Source organism: Podarcis cretensis (genome assembly GCF_951804945.1).
Source record: "Podarcis cretensis genome assembly, chromosome: 7".
In the NCBI taxonomy this organism is placed as follows: domain Eukaryota; kingdom Metazoa; phylum Chordata; class Lepidosauria; order Squamata; family Lacertidae; genus Podarcis; species Podarcis cretensis.
Genome location: NC_137176.1, coordinates 90,727,549 through 90,746,896, shown reverse-complemented (window position 1 = coordinate 90,746,896; position 19,348 = coordinate 90,727,549). Strand labels below are relative to the sequence as shown.

Here is a 19,348-nt window from a genome sequence, read left to right as displayed (position 1 = left end):
TATCTACTTGCACTCTGACGTACTTTCGAACTGCTAGGTTGGCAGGAGCAGGGACTGAGCAACGGGAGTTCACCCCGTTGCGGGGATTCGAACTGCGACCTTCTGATCGGCAAGTCCTAGGCTCTGTGGTTTAACCCACAGCGCCACCCGAGTCCCTATAGAAACACAGATACACCTACACAAATGCCGACCTCAGACTTGCCTTTTGGTTCCTGACAGAGGACGACAACGTGGCTGCCAAGCTCCTTTCCTACAACCGAGCCAACCGCGCAGTCGCCATCCTTTGCAACCACCAGCGGGCAACTCCAAAAACCTTCGAGAAGTCCATGCAAAACCTCCAGGCTAAGGTAACCCAGCGGGGGGGGGGGGGGGGTGCTGAGACAATCCAAGGGCTTATCTCCATCTGTCTTGCTGATCCAGCCCTCCTCCTGATTTTCTTGCACAAAGCTTTCCTGGTGCGCTGTTGGGGCTGAACAGCTGGGTGGCTAATAATAATAATAATAATAACAACAACAACAATAATTTATTTATACCCCATCCATCTGGCCACTCTGGGCAGCTCCCAATAGAATATTAAAAACACGATAAAATTAAAAACATCAAACATTAAAAACTTCCCTAAATAGGGCAGCCTTCAGATGGCTTCTAAAAGTTGGATAGTTGTTTATTTCCTTGTCATCTGATGGGAGGGCGTTCCACAGGGTGGGCGCCACCACCGAGAAGGCCCTCTGCCTGGTTCCCTGTAATCTCACTTCTCGCAGGGAGGGAACCGCCAGAAGGCCCTCGACGCTGGACTCAGTGTCCAGGCTGGATGATGAGGGTGGAGACGCTCCTTCAGGTATACCGGGCTGAGGCCGTTTAGGGCTTTAAAGGTCAGCACCAACACTTTGAATTGTGCTCAGAAACGTACTGGGAGCCAGTGTAGGTTTTTCAAGGCCGGTGTTATGTGGTCTCAGCAGCTGCTCCCAGTCACCAGTCTAGCTGCCGCATTCTGGATTAGTTGTAGTTTCCGGGTCACCTTCAAAGGTAGCCCCACGTAGAGCGCATTGCAGTAGTCCAAGCGGGAGATAACCAGAGCATGCACCACTCTGGCGAGACAGTTAAGCTGGATGCAAGACAGGAATGCAGAGAACTTGTAGCCCATCCATGCTTGCCTAGAAAGACAAGACCTGAACCCACCGTGCTTTTTGCCGTTCCAGATCAACGTCAAAAGGGACCAGTTGTGCGATGCAAAGCTGGAGCTCAAGAAGGCGAAGGCAGATTGCAGAACTAAAAGGGATGTGAAATCTAAAGCGTGAGTGAAGCCAGTTCCTTTTGCGTCCTGGGTTATCCTTTCAATTAACTGTTAGGAGGTTTGTCATAGAACTGGCATGTGGGGAACTAATTCAGGATAGTGGTTTTTCCCATATGCAGGTGCTCGCAGGGTAACCTTGGCAAAGCGGTCACTTATGCGATAAACATTATATGCTAGAGTTGTCTCTCCCCTAATAATAATAATAATAATTTATTATTTATACCCCACCCATCTGGCTGGGTTTCTCCAGCCACACTAAAATACAATAACCCTTAAACAGGGCTGCCTTCAGATGGCTTCTAAAAGTTTGGTAGTTATTTTTCTCTTTGACATCTAATGGGAGGGCATTCCACAGGGCAGGTGCCACCACCGAGAAGGCCCTCTGCTGGGTTCCCTGTAACCTGGCTTCTCACAGCGAGGGAACCGCCAGAAGGCCCTCGGCGCTGGACCTCAGTGTCCGGGCTGAACGAAAAACAAAACAAAAGCAAAACAAAACAAAAGGAGAGCCAGGATTCTGGATCAGACCAATGGCCTCTTTTGGTCCAGTGCCCTGCCAACCAAATGCCTCCAGGAAACCAGCAAGCAGGTTATGAAGGCAGCCACCGCCCTCTCCCCTTCTGTTGCTTCCCAGCAGGTATACTGCCCCTGACGCTGGAGGTTTTTTATGGCCTTCATGGTTGTTAGTGGACCTTTCCTCCTTCGTCTAAGCCAGCGCTCATTGCCACAACTCAGCAGATTGAATTCCAGAAATTAAGCCTGTGTTTTATGAATACCACCCCACTCCTTTTCATCTATCCTAAATTGGCTGCCAGCCAAGCTTGCTGTGCAAAATGTTACGAACCTCATGCCATGTCCTAATTTCACAGGCCTCTTCGCGTGTTGCCTTTTAAAATTAGAAAGGTATTTTATTTTTGTAAATTACTTTGCGGTGGCGGTTTGTTTTTACAATTAAGCTGTATATAAGTTTTGTTAGTGAGACATGGGTGGCGCTGTGGGTTAAACCACAGAGCCCAGGGCTTGCTGATCAGAAGGTCAGCGGTTCGAATCCCCACGATGGGGTGAGCTCCCGTTGCTCGGTCCCTGCTCCTGCCAACCTAGCAGTTTGAAAGGACCTCAAAGTGCAAGTAGATAAATAGGTACCGCTCCGGCAGGAAGGTAAACGGCGTTTCCATGCGCTGCTCTGGTTCGCCAGAAGCAGCTTAGTCATGCTGGCCACATGACCCGGAAGCTGTACGCCGGCTCCCTCGGCCAATAAAGCAAGATGAGCGCCGCAACCCAAGAGTCGGCCACGACTGTACCTAATGGTCAGGGGTCCCTTTACCTTTAAGTTTTGTTAAATAAATAAACAGACAAGCAGCCTGAAATCTTAGACTATAGCAGGCATAGGCAAACTCGGCCCTCCAGCTGTTTTGAGACTACAACTCCCATCACCCCTAGCTAACAAGACCAGTGGTCAGGGATGATGGGAACTGTAGTCCCCAAACAGCTGGAGGGCCGAGTTTGCCTATGCCTGGACTACAGGGACAGAGGGCACAGTCAGAATGTTAATAAGGAAACCTGCCAAGCTATTCTGGTAGCGAACCATGAGGACTAGCGGCTCGCTTTGTCGGTCGCTGTTGCGTTCTCACGTGAAGCGGTGCCTCTCTTCCGAACCAGCGCTTTAGAAAAGAAGCAGAAGCACGTGGAGAAGTTGGAAGAGCAGCTGGAGAAGCTGGTCCTGCAAGCTACGGACAAAGAGGAGAACAAGCAGATCGCTCTGGGCACCTCCAAGCTGAATTACCTGGACCCGCGCATCAGTGTGGCCTGGTGGGTTGACGTGCCTGGGGAAGGGCGGACGGCCTGCTGTGTGTTTGGTACAAAAGCGGAAGCTAGGATTGCTAGGATTTGCCTGCCCTCCGCCCTAAAGTCCCAGGGTTTGGGCTGCAACAATTAAAACACAATATTAAAAATTGTTTGGAACGACATATGGTCACAGGGTCCTGAAAACATACACCTCAAAGGCCAGGGCAAAGAGGTGCATCTTCAGCATCCTCTGGAAGCTGTACAATGAAGGTGCCAGGCGCAATTCTATGGGGAGGGAGTTGCACAGCTTAGGGGCCACCACAGAGAAGGCCCTGTCCCCCTGGGCCACCACCCTCTGAGTCTCTGAGGGTGGAGGAACTACCAAGAGGGCCCCCTCTCCCGATCTCGGCACCTGAGAGGGTCTGTAGGGAAGGGGGCGGCCCTTCAGTTATTCGGGACCTGAGTTATTTGGTGCTTCAAACACCCATACAAGCATCTTGAATTGGGCCCGGAAATTAACTTCCAACCACTGCAGCTGTTTTCAAAGCAGGGGGTTGCGTGAGACCTGAACCCAAAGCCCAAGAAGCCCGCTTTGATACCAAAAAGGTGCCCTGACATGCTTTTTTTGCCCACAGGTGTAAAAGGTTTTGCGTTCCCATTGAGAAGATTTTTAACAAGACCCAGAGGGAAAAGTTTGCGTGGGCGATAGATATGGCAGACGAAGATTTTGTATTCTGAGGAGAATCCCGGCTACCTCATTTTCGTGCCTTCGTTGTGACTCCGTTTCTTTTCTTTTGCAAGCAAAAAATACATCTCTAAAGGAAGGCGTGGTGCCTGTGTTTTCTGCAAGAAGGTCTAAGATGGGGAGCCAAATTGCCAGTCTCTTCTTGGGGGCTCTGTGGCTGCAGCAGGGGGCTCTTTGGTCCTTTCTGCAGCACAGATTTAAACTGATTTCTTTTCCCCCACTCGTAGCTCCCTCTCCTCCTCAAAAGACCTTAGCAGATCCAGTCGAACCTCGGTTGTCAAACATAATCCGCTCTGGAAGCCCATTCGGCTTCCGAAATGTTCGACAACCGAGGCTTGGCTTCCGATTGGTTGCAGGAGCTTCCTGCACTCAGCCGAAGCCGTGTTGGACGTTTGGCTTCTGAAAAACGTTTGAAAACCGGAGCATTTACTTTCGGGTTTTTGGCATTTGGGAGCCAAAACATTCTGAAACAGAGGCGTTTAGGATCCGAGGTTTGACTGTACAGTTCTGCAGTGGGGACCGAGGTGTGTCTGTAAACATGGAAAATAATAATAATAATCCCAGGGTTATTTGAGGGAAGCCTTTATGATTTAAGCCAATTCATGCTTTGATACAGTAGAGGTATCGCTAGCCATTGTACAGGTGAAACTGGAAAAATTAGAATATCGTGGAAAAGTTCATTTATTTCAGTAATTCATTAGTAATTCAGTGAAACTAATATATGAGAGAGACTCATGACATGCAAAGGAAGATATGTCAAGCCTTTGTTATAATTGTGATGATTATGGCATACAGCTGATGAAAAACCCAAATTAACAATCTCAGAAAATTAGAATATTGTGAAAAGGTTCAGTAGCTATTCAACCCATAACACCTGCAATGGGTTCCTGAGCCTTTAAATCATAGAATCATAGAATCATAGAATCATAGAGTTGGAAGAGACCACAGGGGCCATCGAGTCCAACCCCCTGCCAAGCAGGAAACACCATCAGAGCACTCCTGACATATGGTTGTCAAGCCTCTGCTTAAAGACCTCCAAAGAAGGAGACTCCACCACGCTCCTTGGCAGCAAATTCCACTGTCAAACAGCTCTTACTGTCAGGAAGTTCTTCCTAATGTTTAGGTGGAATCTTCTTTCTTGTAGTTTGGAACCATTGCTCCGTGTCCGCTTCTCTGGAGCAGCAGAAAACAACCTTTCTCCCTCCTCTATGTGACATCCTTTTATATATTTGAACATGGCTATCATATCACCCCTTAACCTCCTCTTCTCCAGGCTAAACATGCCCAGCTCCCTTAGCCGTTCCTCATAAGGCATTATTTCCAGGCCTTTGACCATTTTGGTTGCCCTCCTCTGGACACGTTCCAGTTTGTCAGTGTCCTTCTTGAACTGTGGTGCCCAGAACTGGACACAGTACTCCAGGTGAGGTCTGACCAGAGCAGAATACAGTGGCACTATTACTTCCCTTGATCTGGATGCTATACTCCTATTGATGCAGCCCAGAATTGCTTTTTTAGCTGCCACGAGACACTGTTGGCTCATGTCAAGTTTGTGGTCAACCAAGACTCCTAGATCCTTTTCACATGTACTGCTCTCAAGCCAGGTGTCACCCATCTTGTATTTGTGCCTCTCATTTTTTTTGCCCAAGTGCAATACTTTACATTTCTCCCTGTTAAAATTCATCTTGTTTGTTTTGGCCCAGTTCTCTAATCTGTCAAGGTCGTTTTGAAGTGTGATCCTGTCCTCTGGGGTGTTAGCCACCCCTCCCAGTTTGGTGTCATCTGCAGATTTGATCAGGATGCCCTTGAGTCCATCATCCAAGTCGTTGATAAAGATGTTGAATAAGACCGGGCCCAAATGGTCTCTCAGTCATCACGATTATAACAAATAAAGGCTTGACATATCTTGCTTTGCATGTCATGAGTCTATCTCATATATTAGTTTCACCTTTTAAGTTGAATTACTGAAATAAATGAACTTTTCCACAATATTCTAATTTTTCGAGTTTCACCTGTATTTTGCCTGACTTTATGAGATGGTCAGGTCATTGCAAGAGCCCAGAGTAAAAGTGTGCTTTTACCATTTTGCTTAGACTGTGGTTGTGGGTGTTGCAACAAATTTGGGGGGTTCTGAATGTGGGAGTCACAAGCAGCCTCACATCTCCGACCTTTTTAAAGGGTGCATAGCCTACCCCCCCTTTTTTTTAAATGAAGGAACGCTAAAGCTGGCCAGAAATAGTGCAGGGACTGTTTTCTGAAAGAAGACTCTGGCGAAAACTTTGGTTAGGTTTTCCTAATCCAGTCTGTGTCCTCTGTATATCAGGGACGTTCTTCATCCCATGCCTTGCTTCACGAATTTTGCAAGTTTGGGAATCTCTGGCTGTGTTTTGAAAGCTCCTGGGTCCTTTTTAGGGCAGGGGTCAGCAAACTTTTTCAGCAGGGGGCCGGTGGTCCACTGTCCCTCAGACCTAGTGGGGGGCCGGACTATATTTTGGGAAAAAAATATGAACGAATTCTTGTGCCCCACAAATAACCCAGAGATGCATTTTAAATAAAACCACACATTCTACTCATGTAAAAACACCAGGCAGGCCCCACAAATAACCCAGAGATGCATTTTAAATAAAAGGGCATATTCTACCCATGTAAAAACACACTGATTCCCGGACCATCCGCGGGAAGGCGATTGGGCCGGATCTGGCCCCCGGACCTTAGTTTGCCTACCCATGTGTTAGGGAATACGTTGAAGCAAGCAACTGTATCTGTAGTCAAAAGAGTCTAGGCGTTTGAGCAAAGATGGAGAGCAGACAGGTGAGTCCTTCGAAACAACAAATTTCCTCCAAAACCCACAGGGAGAAATGCCCAAATTGCCACCTACTGTGCCAGAAGGCAGGAGAAGTTATGTTTATGAAAAAGTTGGGAAGACGCCACCATTACCTGCCAGAGCATTTCATAGAATCATAGAGTTGGAAGAGACCACAAGGGCCATCGAGTCCAACCCCCTGCCAAGCAGGAAACATGGTGGCTGTCACTTGAAATCACACCCTTTGGTTTACACTATGTACTGACAAACCTACAGCACTTGGTTCAATTTCAGTGTAATCATTGTGGTTTGATTTAAGAAGGCACCCATGTTCAGCAAATTCATGTTTGCAGGCACAACATTAGCCGTGAAATTGGGGTTTGAGGGGGAACAGGGTGATTTTAAAGGTTTGTGCTGTCGGTCTGGAGTGGAAGTTTATCCTTGAAAAGAACTCTTAAATAATATTTCAAAGTTATCGCAGTGGGTGGTTCAAAGATTTCTACTGGAAGAATGATACTACTATGCCACAATCCTGATAATAATTGCTTCTAGTTTGCTTGTCTTCCTACAAATTGAGGGTGTTGTGGTGTTACAAATGGATTTTTGTTTCCATACAAAATGGTAACTGGTGCTTTTTGCCACACATGAACCAAACACGCCTGTAACGCAATTCTGGCTTCTCAGAAGTCCTCTGGGGGTCTAGTAATTTTCTAAAGTCACATTCAAGGAACTCAGGTTCTTGGGTGATGGATTATTTACGGCTTGTTTGATGTTAAGTTGCCTGGAAAGCTGTTCATTAAAATATGAGTATTTTTGTCTATGTCGGACTTCAGGTTTTTCGAATGTGTGTGCTGAAAACAAAGGTGGGAGCAACTTGCTCCAAAATCTTACATTTCTTTGGTTTCCATCAATGCTTTATGCCTTATTTGGGTGTCGGGTCTCCTTGAGGGTCAGTAAACTCTCTCCCCAGTTTAGAGCCCTTCATGGGGTTGTGCATGAAAATTAAAAGCAGGAAGCTTGTTCTATGTGTAAAAATTAAATTTAAAAACCCAGCAAGTCAGGTAATAATAATAATAATAATGGAATAATAATAATAATAATTAATAATGGAAAAAACACACGGGACTTTTTTTTTAGTAACCCTAACATGTTGACATTGACTGGAATGAAGAAAAAAAGAACAGTGCAGTGACAAAAAGCAATAGATTTCGAGGAATTTATTTTTTGTACCAAGTGATCTTTATTTACAGAACCAAAAATTGGCTGGAATTTGGGAGCGCTGTTTACTACTGTGCCAGATGGCAACAAACCAGGAGAACTCCGTTGTAAGTCTACTTCTGTGTAAATTCTGCGGCTGTGAAGCTCACTGGCTGACCTTGGGACAGTCACTCGCTCTCAGCCTATCCTACCTTGCAGGGAGGTTGTTGTGGGGACTGAATAGGGAGGAGAAGAAGCTGTCGACATGCAGAGGGCCAGGAGGCCAGCTGGAAACCCCCAGCTGTGCCGTCTCCATCCATTGGCCTGTGCTCTCACGTAAATCAGCGACCAGGGCTTCAAAGCCAGGGCACGCTATCAGCAGAGAGAGCTGCGCGCACAGAATAGGCGTGAGGCTTGTGGAAGCATACTACAGATTTATTAATCATAAATCAGGACAAAAGAAACAGGTCTCTCGTGTCGTCTCAGAGAGAACGGGAAAAGCAAAAGCAATACACACAACGGAAGTTCCCAGCATACTGTGCTGGAATGTAAACGGACATGGAATGGAAATGTCAACAGAACCGTGAGTGCCACGTTGAGTTACCTGGAGGGCCAAAGGTGAGATATTAGTGCAATAAATACATGTGGCTATATTAATTCATAAGGTAAAGGTAAAGGGACCCCTGACCATTAGGTCAAGTCGTGACCGATTGGGGTTGCGGCACTCATCTCCCTTTATTGGCTGAGGGAGCCAGCGTACAGCTTCCAGGTCATGTGGCCAGCATAACTAAGCCGCTTCTGGCGAATCAGAGCAGCGCATGGAAACGCCGTTTACCTTCCCATGGAGTGGTACCTATTTATCTATTTGCACTTTGGTGTGCTTTCAAACTGCTAGGTGGGCAGGAGCTGAGACCGAGCAATGGGAGTCACCCCGTCATTGCGGCGATTCGAACCGCCGACCTTCTGATCATCAAGTCCTAGGCTCTGTGGTTTAACCCACAGTGCCCGCGTTCCAGTTCATAGACACAAACACATTGCAAAGAGCAGAAATGTGCCCTGTAGCCTGAGTGGAGCCTGATTCTGCTTGAGACCGGTCCCTGGTCATTATGGTCGACACAAAGTCCTGAGCAATTCCCTTCTCCACGATGTTGCCTTTGACGCAAACGCACAGAGAGGCAACCTGAGAAGGGGCCTTTTCAGTGGTGGCCCCGCACTTGTGCATGCTCTCCCCAGGGCAGCATGCCGGTTCCCTCATTGTCAGTTGTGAGGCAGCAGACAAAACCCACAGGCCTTCGCTCTTTGATTTGGAGGTGAACCAGATCAAGGGAAGTAATAGTGCCACTGTATTCTGCTCTGGTCAGACCTCACCTGGAGTACAGTGTCCAGTTCTGGGCACCACAGTTCAAGAAGGACACTGACAAACTGGAACGGGTCCAGAGGAGGGCAACCAAAATGGTCAAAGGCCTGGAAACGATGCCTTATGAGGAACGGCTAAGGGAGCTGGGCATGTTTAGCCTGGAGAAGAGGAGGTTAAGGGGTGATATGATAGCCATGTTCAAATATATAAAAGGATGTCACATAGAGGAGGGAGAAAGGTTGTTTTCTGCTGCTCCAGAGAAGCGGACACGGAGCAATGGTTCCAAACTACAAGAAAGAAGATTCCACCTAAACATTAGGAAGAACCTCCTGACGGTAAGAGCTGTTTGACAGTGGAATTTGCTGCCAAGGAGTGTGGTGGAGTCTCCTTCTTTGGAGGTCTTTAAGCAGAGGCTTGACAACCATATGTCAGGAGTGCTCTGATGGTGTTTCCTGCTTGGCAGGGGGTTGGACTCAGTGGCCCTTGTGGTCTCTTCCAACTCTATGATTCTATGATTCTATGATTCAGTTATGCCCTCAGCCTCTATCCGGGCTCCTCATTCTTTTCCTTTTTTTTGGAAATCGTTTTATTTGATTTTACAAATATAAATTTATAACAAAACCAAATACATATAAAGAGATTACTCTGAATCTCGAGACTTCCCATTCCCCTCCATGGGTCCTATTGTCAACTTTTGCACCTGTGTTTCATAATCTATATTTTCTATCTCTCCATATCGTCCATAGTATTTGTTACATTAGAAGCGAGATTAAAATCCTGCAAATGTTTTTCCTCTGCTTACAGTGTTCTCCTAAATAAATTATAATTCACCCCCCCCCCATTCTTTCTTGAAGTTTTTGAATTCTTGGTCCTTGAGCTTTCCAGTCAGTTTTGCCATTTCGGAGTAGACTTAACAGCTTGGTTTGCCATTCCTCTCCAGAGAGGATGCATAATTTTCTCATTTTTTTATTTTGGAATGAGCACTTTGGGTCTTGTTTTATTGCTATATTTTTATATTAGGCTCTCTGCATGCTGTTTCTATTTTTACCCTGCACGAGGCACCGTAAAAAGCGATGAAAGAATGAGGATAATGATGGTGATGACAACAACAAAAATTACAGACTCCAAGGACTTTATTATACCAGCGAGAAGGGCTTGCAAGCAAAACCAGAGAGGCTTGAGCCCAGCATCTCTTGACGCAGGAATTAGGTGCTGACTGTAGAAGACTGCGACACCCGAAAACTATTTAAAAGCAACGCTGAGGCTATTGTGCGTGGTGCAATCCTGATTTAGATCCCATTCCTGTGAACGCCAGACTTTACGGTGACCGAAGCTGAATTTAGGGCGTGCCTGTATATATTCTGCGAAGGAGCTTCCCCTTGTCATCAGAAGAAGATGAGGATCCTTCTGGTTATGGTTTTGGCTGCCGTCCTTTGGTTAGGCAAAGGTGAGAAAGGAGACTGTTTTCTTTGTCCATACACACCGCCGCAAGGATCCCTCGCCTTGCTTTTAAGAACTGCAGGGCAGGGAGACAAAAGTAAAATGATTCCCAGCGTGGATCACAGAATCGTAGAATTGTAGGACTGAGAAGGGACCCCATGCGGTCATCCAGTCCAACCCCACGCAGTGCAGAAATCACAGCTGAACAAACCCTGATGGTGTGGTGGGAGAAAGACTCACCTGTTGAATTTCTGCCTGACACGCAGCTTTTCAAAGGCAGTGGATTTGGGGAAGAATCTGGCAATCAGAGAGACGGAGCAACACTGGAATCTGATTAATCTGGAGGCAGGGCAGAATGCAATAACTTATGGATAGAGTTCTTGCCGGAGAGAAATCTGGTGATTGAGAAGTGGGTTGAGCCTGGCAGTCAGAATTCAACATTTGCAAGCAGGTTGGACAAGGATAATAGCCCCAGTCCAAGTGGTGTAAGAAGAGCTGTTGGATCAGGCCTCCTAGTCTGTTATCCTGTTCTCATAGGGGTAGACTGCCCATGTCAGTGGAGGTACATCTTTAGTGGACAACAATATATTTTACTGCGAGCGATGGGGTGCTTTTGCATTAATTCTCCTCGTCTTCCTTCTCCAGCTCTCTCGCTGAAATGCTACTCTTGCAGCACGCATTCCAACAGCTCCCACTGCATGATCCCCACGGTGTGCTCAGAGCTTGACAAGTACTGCAAGACCACGGTTGGGACATCGGAGACGGGTAAGTTGAGTCACACCTTCGGAAAAGCAGCCACGCTCCCTCCCGGCAGCTGGTTTGCATCTAATATCAGCGTGCGAAATGAGCGGTAAGGAAGAGGGGCAAGCAGCCAAGGCACCTGATAGTGAACCTGCCCAGCGTCGCCATAAAAATGTTTTAAACATTTCGCAAGTGCAAGGCTTGCATCGCTCTCACTCTCTGCCTTTGCATTGCCGTCTTTGCAATATGGATGGGATTTTTTTACATTAGGATTAGCAGAGTAATTAGTTTCCTTTTGTTCTTGTTTTTATTACGTATTTTGTGTTTTTTATATTGTAATTGTATGTTGTGAACTGCCCCGAGTTCTACGGATAGAAAAAATGGGATACAAATTCAGTGCTTTTTTTCCTGGGGGGATGCAGGGGTACGCATACCCCTAAATCTTTGTACTTTTGTCCATTTCCTGTATTTACTTTTCCCAATTGAAACTATAAAATGGTGGTTTTCTTGAGTCAAAATGAGAGTAAGGTAAAGGTAAAGGTACCCCTGCCCGTACGGGCCAGTCTTGACAGACTCTAGGGTTGTGCGCCCATCTCACTTAAGAGGCCAAGGGCCAGCGCTGTCCGGAGACACTTCCGGGTCACGTGGCCAGCGTGACAAAGCTGCATCTGGTGAGCCAGCGCAGCACACGGAAACACCGTTTACCTTCCTGCCAGTAAGCGGTCCCTATTTATCTAATTGCACCCAGGGGTGCTTTCGAACTGCTAGGTTGGCAGGCGCTGGGACCGAGCAGCGGGAGCGCACCCCGCCGCAGGGATTCGAACCGCCGACCTTTCAATCGGCAAGCCCTAGGCGCTGAGGCTTTTACCCACAGCGCCACCTGCGTCCCTCAAAATGAGAGTACCCCTAAACAAATTATTTATGTAGTAACAACAGTGTGGATGGCTATGTGGGCTAAACCACAGAGCCTAGGACTTGCCGATCAGAAGGTCGGCGGTTTGAATCCCTGCAACGGGGTGAGCTCCTGTTGCTCGGTCCCAGCTCCTGCCAACCTAGCAGTTTGAAAGCACATCAAAAGTGCAAGTAGATAAATAGGTACCACTCCGGCGGGAAGCTAAATGGCGTTTCCGTGTGCTGCGCTGGTTGCCAGAAGCGGCTTAGTCATGCTGGCCACATGACCCGGAAGCTGTACACTGGCTCCCTCGGCCTATAGAGCAAGATGAGCGCCGCAACCCCAGAGTCGTCTGCGACTGAACCTAACGGTCAGGGGTCCCTTTACCTTTACAACAACAACAACTTTTTTTGCATGAACATGAACTCTTTTCTTTGGTGCTAAGTTTTGGAATTTTGGACTAAAATTTTGGGTTCCTCGGCTATTTTGCCTGTACCACAACTACTTCTCTATGAGGGAAGATGAAAAAACAGCAACTACCAATGAACCAGGAGGTCCCTTCTTCATGGTCTGCAGCAGGGACGTCTTGGGTCATTTGGAAGCTGCTCACATCTTCCTTGGAATGTGTGTACGACTCCTTAGATTTCTCTATCGCACTTGCCAGTGAGCACACTGAGTCCATTCCTGGGCTAAAAACACTGGGCAAGGGCCATAACTTGCTGGTAGAGGATCTGTTTTGCAAGCAAAGGGTCCTGGGTTCAGTCTTTGCCAGCATCTCCCGGTAGCTGCCAGTCAGTGTAGACAATATTGAGCCATATGGACCAATGGTCTGACTTAGAAGACCGCAACTTCCTACGTCCCACTACAAGGGGGTGAAAAGCAAGCTCACTTCTCAGTAAGCAGGTGCTGCCAATAGTGTCTACACCTTTTGCTTCCTAACTTTCCTTCTACAAGGGCTAGAAACTTACTTTAAAAACTCCCTGAAAGCTCAGAGTCAAATTCCCTTGCCGGGTCTTGGCCTGCTACAGCAGAACCCCCCCCCCTTGCTAGTAGAGACAATGGTTCATCAGGAAGAGTTACAGTGGTACCTCTGGTTGCGAACGGGATCTGTTCCGGAGCCCCGTTCACAACCTGAAAGGAACGCAACCCGCATCTGCATGTCTGCGCATGTGCGGGTCATGATTTGCCACTTCTGCGCATGTGCGTGTTGTCATTTTGCGCAGCTGTGCATGCGCAAGTGGCGAAACCCGGAAGTAACCCTTTCCGGTACTTCTGGGTCGCCGTGGGACACAACCTGAAAACACGCAACCTGAAGCAAATGTAACATGGGGTATGACTGTACAGTGGTACCTCGGGTTACATACGCTTCAGGTTACAGACGCTTCAGGTTACGGACTCCACTAACCCAGAAATAGTACCTCAGGTTCAGAACTTTGCTTCAGGATGAGAACAGAAATGGTGCTCTGGTGGCACGGCGGCAGCAGGAGGCCCCATTAGCTAAAGTGGTGCTTCAGGTTAAGAACAGTTTCAGGTTAAGAACGGACCTCCAGAATGAATTAAGTTCTTAACCCAAGGTACCACTGTATCAGGAAACAAGGAATATCCTTGTCAATGGGGACAGCTGGAACGCATGATCACATTTCTTTGGAACTTCTCAGTAGGATTAAGTCTTCTGGGTAGGGTTTGGTTTCCTAGCAACAACATGTGCCAACATCCCTTCGTTCTCAGATGAGGTCACAGGCTGCAAGGTTGCCTATTGATTATGGATTAGGATGTGGGGAGCCAGAACAACATACCAGGAATGGGTGAGACTTCTCCTTAACTCCCTTCCCTCTCTCTTGCTATTTCTTCGTTGATCAAGGCTCCTCAAGCACAGCACATGTCGCCAAGACGTGCGCGGCGGAATGCACCGAAACCAACCACCACGGCGTTTCCACATCCTGCTGCCAGAGAGACTTTTGCAACCGGAACGGAGCAGCCAGAACGTGGCTCGGCAACGTGGAGCTGGCCATCGTGGTTCCTCTTGCCAGCGCAATCCTCTGGGTTGGACCTTGAAGCTTCGGGCAAAGAACTTTCACCCAGATTGTTCTCCTTTTCTATTTGTGGGGCCATAAAATTACAGATCACATTCATTGGGGGGGTGGGGTGGGGGGGGCACCAGGAAAAAAAAAATTGAATTCTAAGTGCATTTCAAAGGAACATTCCTGTCCTAAGTGCATTTTCTCTGAAGTTAAAGTCCTGTGGATTTGATAGAACTAAATTTGAGTGAGCCTCCTCAGGATTCCCTAGTCTTGTTTTAATTCCCAGCCTCAATCGGTTAAAATCTGTGTGTGAAAAGTGTGTTTTCATCAATAAAACACAGGGGTCCAGCGATGGGAAGTGGATGTAAGCTTGACAATTTTGGGGCCTCTTTTAGAGAGGGATCCATGAGCCTGTTGATTTCGTTTCCTCGCTTTCCCAACCTTAAATTTAGTTCTCCGCATTGCTGCATTTGCCTGTGATTTTAAAAAGGCCCTCTCAAAACTTTATTGGCATTTTATCGCATATTTTCCTCATGCGCACACATTTTTTGCAAGCAATCCCCGCCCCCCCCCATATAAAGATTTTTTGGGTGCCATTTTCATGAATATATGCATTTTTATGTACATGAGCGGCCGAAAGGCAGATTATAACCTTGGCTAACAAATAATAATAATAATAATAATAATAATAATAATAATAATAATAATAATTTTTATTTATACCCTGCCCTCCCCAGGCAAGACCCGGCTCAGGGCGGTTAGCACCAGGTATAAAAACCATTGATTAAAATACAACTTAAAAATAAGATTAAGTACAACATTAAAATGCAGCCTCATTTCATTAGAAACTCAAATCAAAAACTTTTTGGCGATGAAAACGTCAAGTCTTCACCCACGCCAACTATCCAGACTGGTCCTACGTGGGCTAGAACAAAGCCAGGGAAGTCCCCAAATAGGAGTTTCATTACAGAAGGAGAAAGGAAAAAGGAAGAGGGGGAGGGGATCAAGTTTATTCCAAGCCAAAGGCCAGGCGGAACTGTAGCACCCTGCTTGTGGTTAACGCTTAGCTGGAATGAAATATTCAACGCAGCAATAGAGAAATTAAAATAATAATTTATTTGTCAGACAAATAAATATGAGGCACAGTGGTATATGGTTACCAAGCTCTGGCCTGGATTCCTGCCAATCTGGCCAGCACTTATATTTCCTTAATCCAGCCCCCTTGCTCCTCCTGTGGCTGCCTCTGTCCAATCAGCCTGGTTGAAATTCCTATTGGCTGTTTGCTAGAACCAATCACAAAAGATACACCCATTTCCTTTTGCCCTTTTATGGGAAACAAAAAGCTATATATTCTTCTATCTATAAATGACAAATAAGTAGTAATATATCTTACATGTGTCTCAACAAGGAACCTTAATTACCAGCTCACCTCTTGCCCTCCTTGCCCTATTGCCCTCCAAAACAGATGGTTTAATCTTAAATTTTTATCTTAAACAGATGTCAAGGATCATCATTGAAAGATCTCCTTCCTTTGGAGGTCTCTAAACAAAAGCTTGACAACCATATGTTATGCTCTAATGATGTCTCCCGCCCGGCAGGGGGGCCTGGCTGGTGGCTGATGGCCCCTGTGATCTCTTCCAACTATATGAAATAAGAATCTAGCATAAGGATTTAACATTTCTTAGCTTCTAATTCCTTTGCATAATTACATTTAAGCCAATATATATTTAATACATAACATAGATAACCTTTTAAAAGGAAAAGAAATCTTAAAAGGATCTCAGTTTAAGAAAGAAACAACTTTAGAAAAAGACTTCCCAAAATACTCTCTTCTCCAGCCAAGCCAGTTGCCTTTTTTCACTGCTCTTGACCTTTCAACCTTAGGAAAATATGGCTCAAGTTTAATGGGAGGCACATGGTTTTATTTTACTATTTACCCACTCTTAATTATGTTTATCTCTGCCTTTTTTATCTTCTGTAATATGTAGGGTCAGTGTAACCTTGGCTGTCAGCCTGTAATTCCCTTTTTACGACTTTGAGAATTGTTTTCTGCTATAAATCAGGGGGCCCCCTTGTCTAGGAGAATAAACATCTTGCCAAGGTTCTTAGGCAGCTGCTCTTCTGCCTGGCATGAACATTTGAAAATCTTTAAGCTCATTTTAAGATACAGGCCCTGATCAAAATATAAGCTTGATAAAAATGCAAGCTTATGATTAGATGCCTCAGAACAACTCTGCCTTACAGGCCCTGCGGAAAGAAATCAGATCCTGCAGGGCCCTGGTCTCCTGAGACAGAGCGTCCCACCAGGCCGGGGCCAGTGCTGAAAAGGCCCTGGCTCTGGCTGAGGCTAATCTGACTTCCTTAGGGCCCGGGACCTCTAGGGTGTTGCTATTTATGGACCTTAAGGTCCCCTGCGGGAGAGGCAGTACCATAGGTACAAGGGTCCTAGGCCGTGAGTTTTCATGTTTTCTGCAGACCTTAACTAGGAATGTTTCCAGGTTAACCCAGTTGTGGTCTGTAGCTACCTCCCTACTCTCCCCAAATCAAGCATTCGCTTGCCTGAAATCTTACTCATGAGAATTTGGTTTGATCATAGAATCACAGAATTGCAGAGTTGGACGGGGCACCAAGGGTCATCTAGTCCAACCCCCTGCAGTGCAGGAATGATAGCTTATAACAGGAATGGTATCACATTCCCATTTACTATTTATTTTTATCACATTCAAGAGCTGGGGCTGCAACAAGCACTCTTCTGAAGAAAGCTTGCTCTAGCTTCCAGAACATAAATTAGGTGGTTGTTGTAAAGATTCTTAAATCTTAATTAACTCACAAAACCATTGAATTCATAATTGCAGGGGTTCTTAATTGTTCCAGAAATGAGCAGGTATCCTCTTTGTACAGAAGTCACTTTCATCCCCACACTGGTCCACCCACTAGAAGTTCCTTCTCTGTTGTATAATCATACTGTTCTACAAGATGTGACTCTTAATCTCAGGGTCCTGGGTTTGAATCTCAGGGTCGTTGGGTGAAAAGATCCCTGCATTGCAGAGGGTTGGGCCAGATGATCCAGTCCTAGGTTTCTACATGCTGCTTCGTGCGGATCATTGCTCACTTTGTGGTGCAATCCTGATGCTCCTTCTTCAGATTCAGCCCTGCTGATAACTCTTAACTAACGCAGTCGTCCCAGGGGAATCATAACGCAAAAGTTGATCTTAACACAAAAGTTCAAAGTAAAAGTAAATCAATGTATTATGCAGGATGCCTGTGAGCATCCTATGAACACCAGGGCAGAAGAAAAGCAGAATCATGTCATGCTTAGATGTTCTTCCAAAGCAGGGGGAAATAAATGAAAGAAGAAAGAGACATTTGGTGTTGATTTGATTTAGCTATTCACACTTCGCTTGTGCAATGTTACCTGTTGAGGTGAAACCAGATGCAACTGCTGGGAGCGAGGAACTGCCACGTGCCTGTTACATGTTCCTTCGAGCCTGTGTTTGCCAGGAAATAAATGGTTGCTGGGTGCCAAAAGACACATGCAAGGAAGGAGTGCATGCACTGCAATCTGTGCCGGCATCCTCGCTTCCCACTCCTTTCTCCTAAGAAAGCCCTTCTTCACGCAGTGCGTAGGTAACCTGCAGAACTCACTTCTGCAGGAGGGCATTGGTGGTCTCAAACTTGCATGGCTTCAGTGGCATAACATGGGTTGCCAGTGCCCGGGGCTGCACAGAGTGGATGGGAAATGGGCAGAGTACACATGCACATTCAACTACCTAATTACCTCCACATCACCCAGGAGATGGTGATGATGATTTATACCCCATCCACGCTCTTCTTATGTTCCTATGGATAGTCTGATTCACTATAAGGCAGTTTCCTATGTTCCTAAGAACAAAACTCTGCAAGTCACGAAGCTGAGCAAATGGATCCTTTCTTCAATCTCTCCTGAATCCACACCCTGTCAGTTTCATGGAATGGCCTGAAATGACCTCATGGGATCTCTCCTTTCGTCCTGGTCTGAAAGGAGACAATTTCTTCATTGGGGCTTTTATTTTATTCATTTACTTTAGGAAACCTAAATGCTGCTCGATTGTAAAAATGCTAGAAAAACCCAGCAGCCTCCAAAGCTTCTTAACAGGTAAAGGTAAAGGGACCCCTGACCATTAGGTCCAGTCGTGGCCGACTCTGGGGTTGCGGCACTCATCTCGCTTTATTGGCCAAGGGAGCTGGCATACAGCTTCCGGGTCATGTGGCCAGCATGACTAAGCCGCTTCTGGCGAACCAGAGCAGAGCACGGAAACGCCGTTTACCTTCCCGCCGGAGTGGTACCTATTTATCTACTTGCACTTTGACGTGCTTTCGAACTGCTAGATTGGCAGGAGCAGGGACCAAGCAACGGGAGCTCACCCCGTCGCAGGGATTCGAACCGCCAACCTTCTGATCGGCAAGTCCTAGACTCTGTGGTTTAACCCACAGTGCCACCCGCGTCCCCAAAAGCTTTTTAGCAAAAGATAAAATAAAAATTACAGCCAATGCGCAAAATTTTTGAAGCCTCCGATTCTTTTCTTTCCAGAGGGGAATCGGCATTTGAAAATTTCAAAATACCCTGAGTGGTTGCTTTATTCACCCATTATGATCACACCACTGACTTTGACATCTAGTCCTGGGATACTGTGGTTGACTGAAGAGCAATGTCTGGCTTGAGGTGCCTGCCCTGCCCTGTGGAAGCTGCAGGAGTGGTTTTTCCAGTAGCGGCACCTCAGAGGTGTGCAAGGTCAGTGCAGCATCATGGTGCACCTGTTGGCCTTTCCAACGGAGTGCAGTTATGCAAAGCCCTGTGGTTTTGGTTCATCTCAGGAGTCATAAGAAGAACCGCACAGGATCAGGCCAAAGATCCACCTGCCCAGCCTCTGCTGCCCAACAGCGGCAAGCAGGGAATCAAAGCAAGAGGATTCTCTGCCTGTTGGCCCCCTCCAGTGAGCGACATTCAGAGATATACTGTTCCTAAACATGGAGGTTCCATTGAGGCTCTGAGTCACAGCTACGATGAAATGTTTTATCACTTGTTTGCCACCCAGAGTT

General features: G+C 46.6%; 2 protein-coding genes and 1 long non-coding RNA gene across 4 annotated transcripts in view; all 3 read left to right on the top strand.

The window, feature by feature from the left end:
- The window catches only part of TOP1MT (DNA topoisomerase I mitochondrial), a 42,454-nt gene extending 38,554 nt beyond the window's left edge, over window positions 1–3,900 (top strand). The window contains exons 15-18 of the mRNA XM_079984288.1: window positions 220–347; window positions 1,200–1,294; window positions 2,951–3,100; window positions 3,712–3,900. Of these exons, the coding sequence (XP_079840414.1) occupies window positions 220–347; window positions 1,200–1,294; window positions 2,951–3,100; window positions 3,712–3,814 (476 nt within the window). The 3' untranslated portion in view covers window positions 3,815–3,900. The remainder of the gene's footprint in view (window positions 1–219; window positions 348–1,199; window positions 1,295–2,950; window positions 3,101–3,711) is intronic.
- The window catches only part of LOC307220619, an 83,850-nt gene extending 66,218 nt beyond the window's left edge, over window positions 1–17,632 (top strand). For both annotated transcript variants that reach the window (XR_013840996.1, XR_013840997.1), the window contains exon 2: window positions 16,704–17,632. This is a non-coding gene — a long non-coding RNA (uncharacterized lncRNA). The remainder of the gene's footprint in view (window positions 1–16,703) is intronic.
- LOC307220553 (lymphocyte antigen 6E-like) lies at window positions 10,011–14,396 on the top strand. The gene is made up of 3 exons (XM_079984573.1): window positions 10,011–10,622; window positions 11,261–11,380; window positions 14,110–14,396. Exons 1-3 carry the CDS (start codon window positions 10,571–10,573, stop codon window positions 14,301–14,303), a joined length of 366 nt encoding a protein of 121 aa, XP_079840699.1. The 5' UTR covers window positions 10,011–10,570; the 3' UTR covers window positions 14,304–14,396.
- Window positions 17,633–19,348: the final 1,716 nt, after the last annotated feature.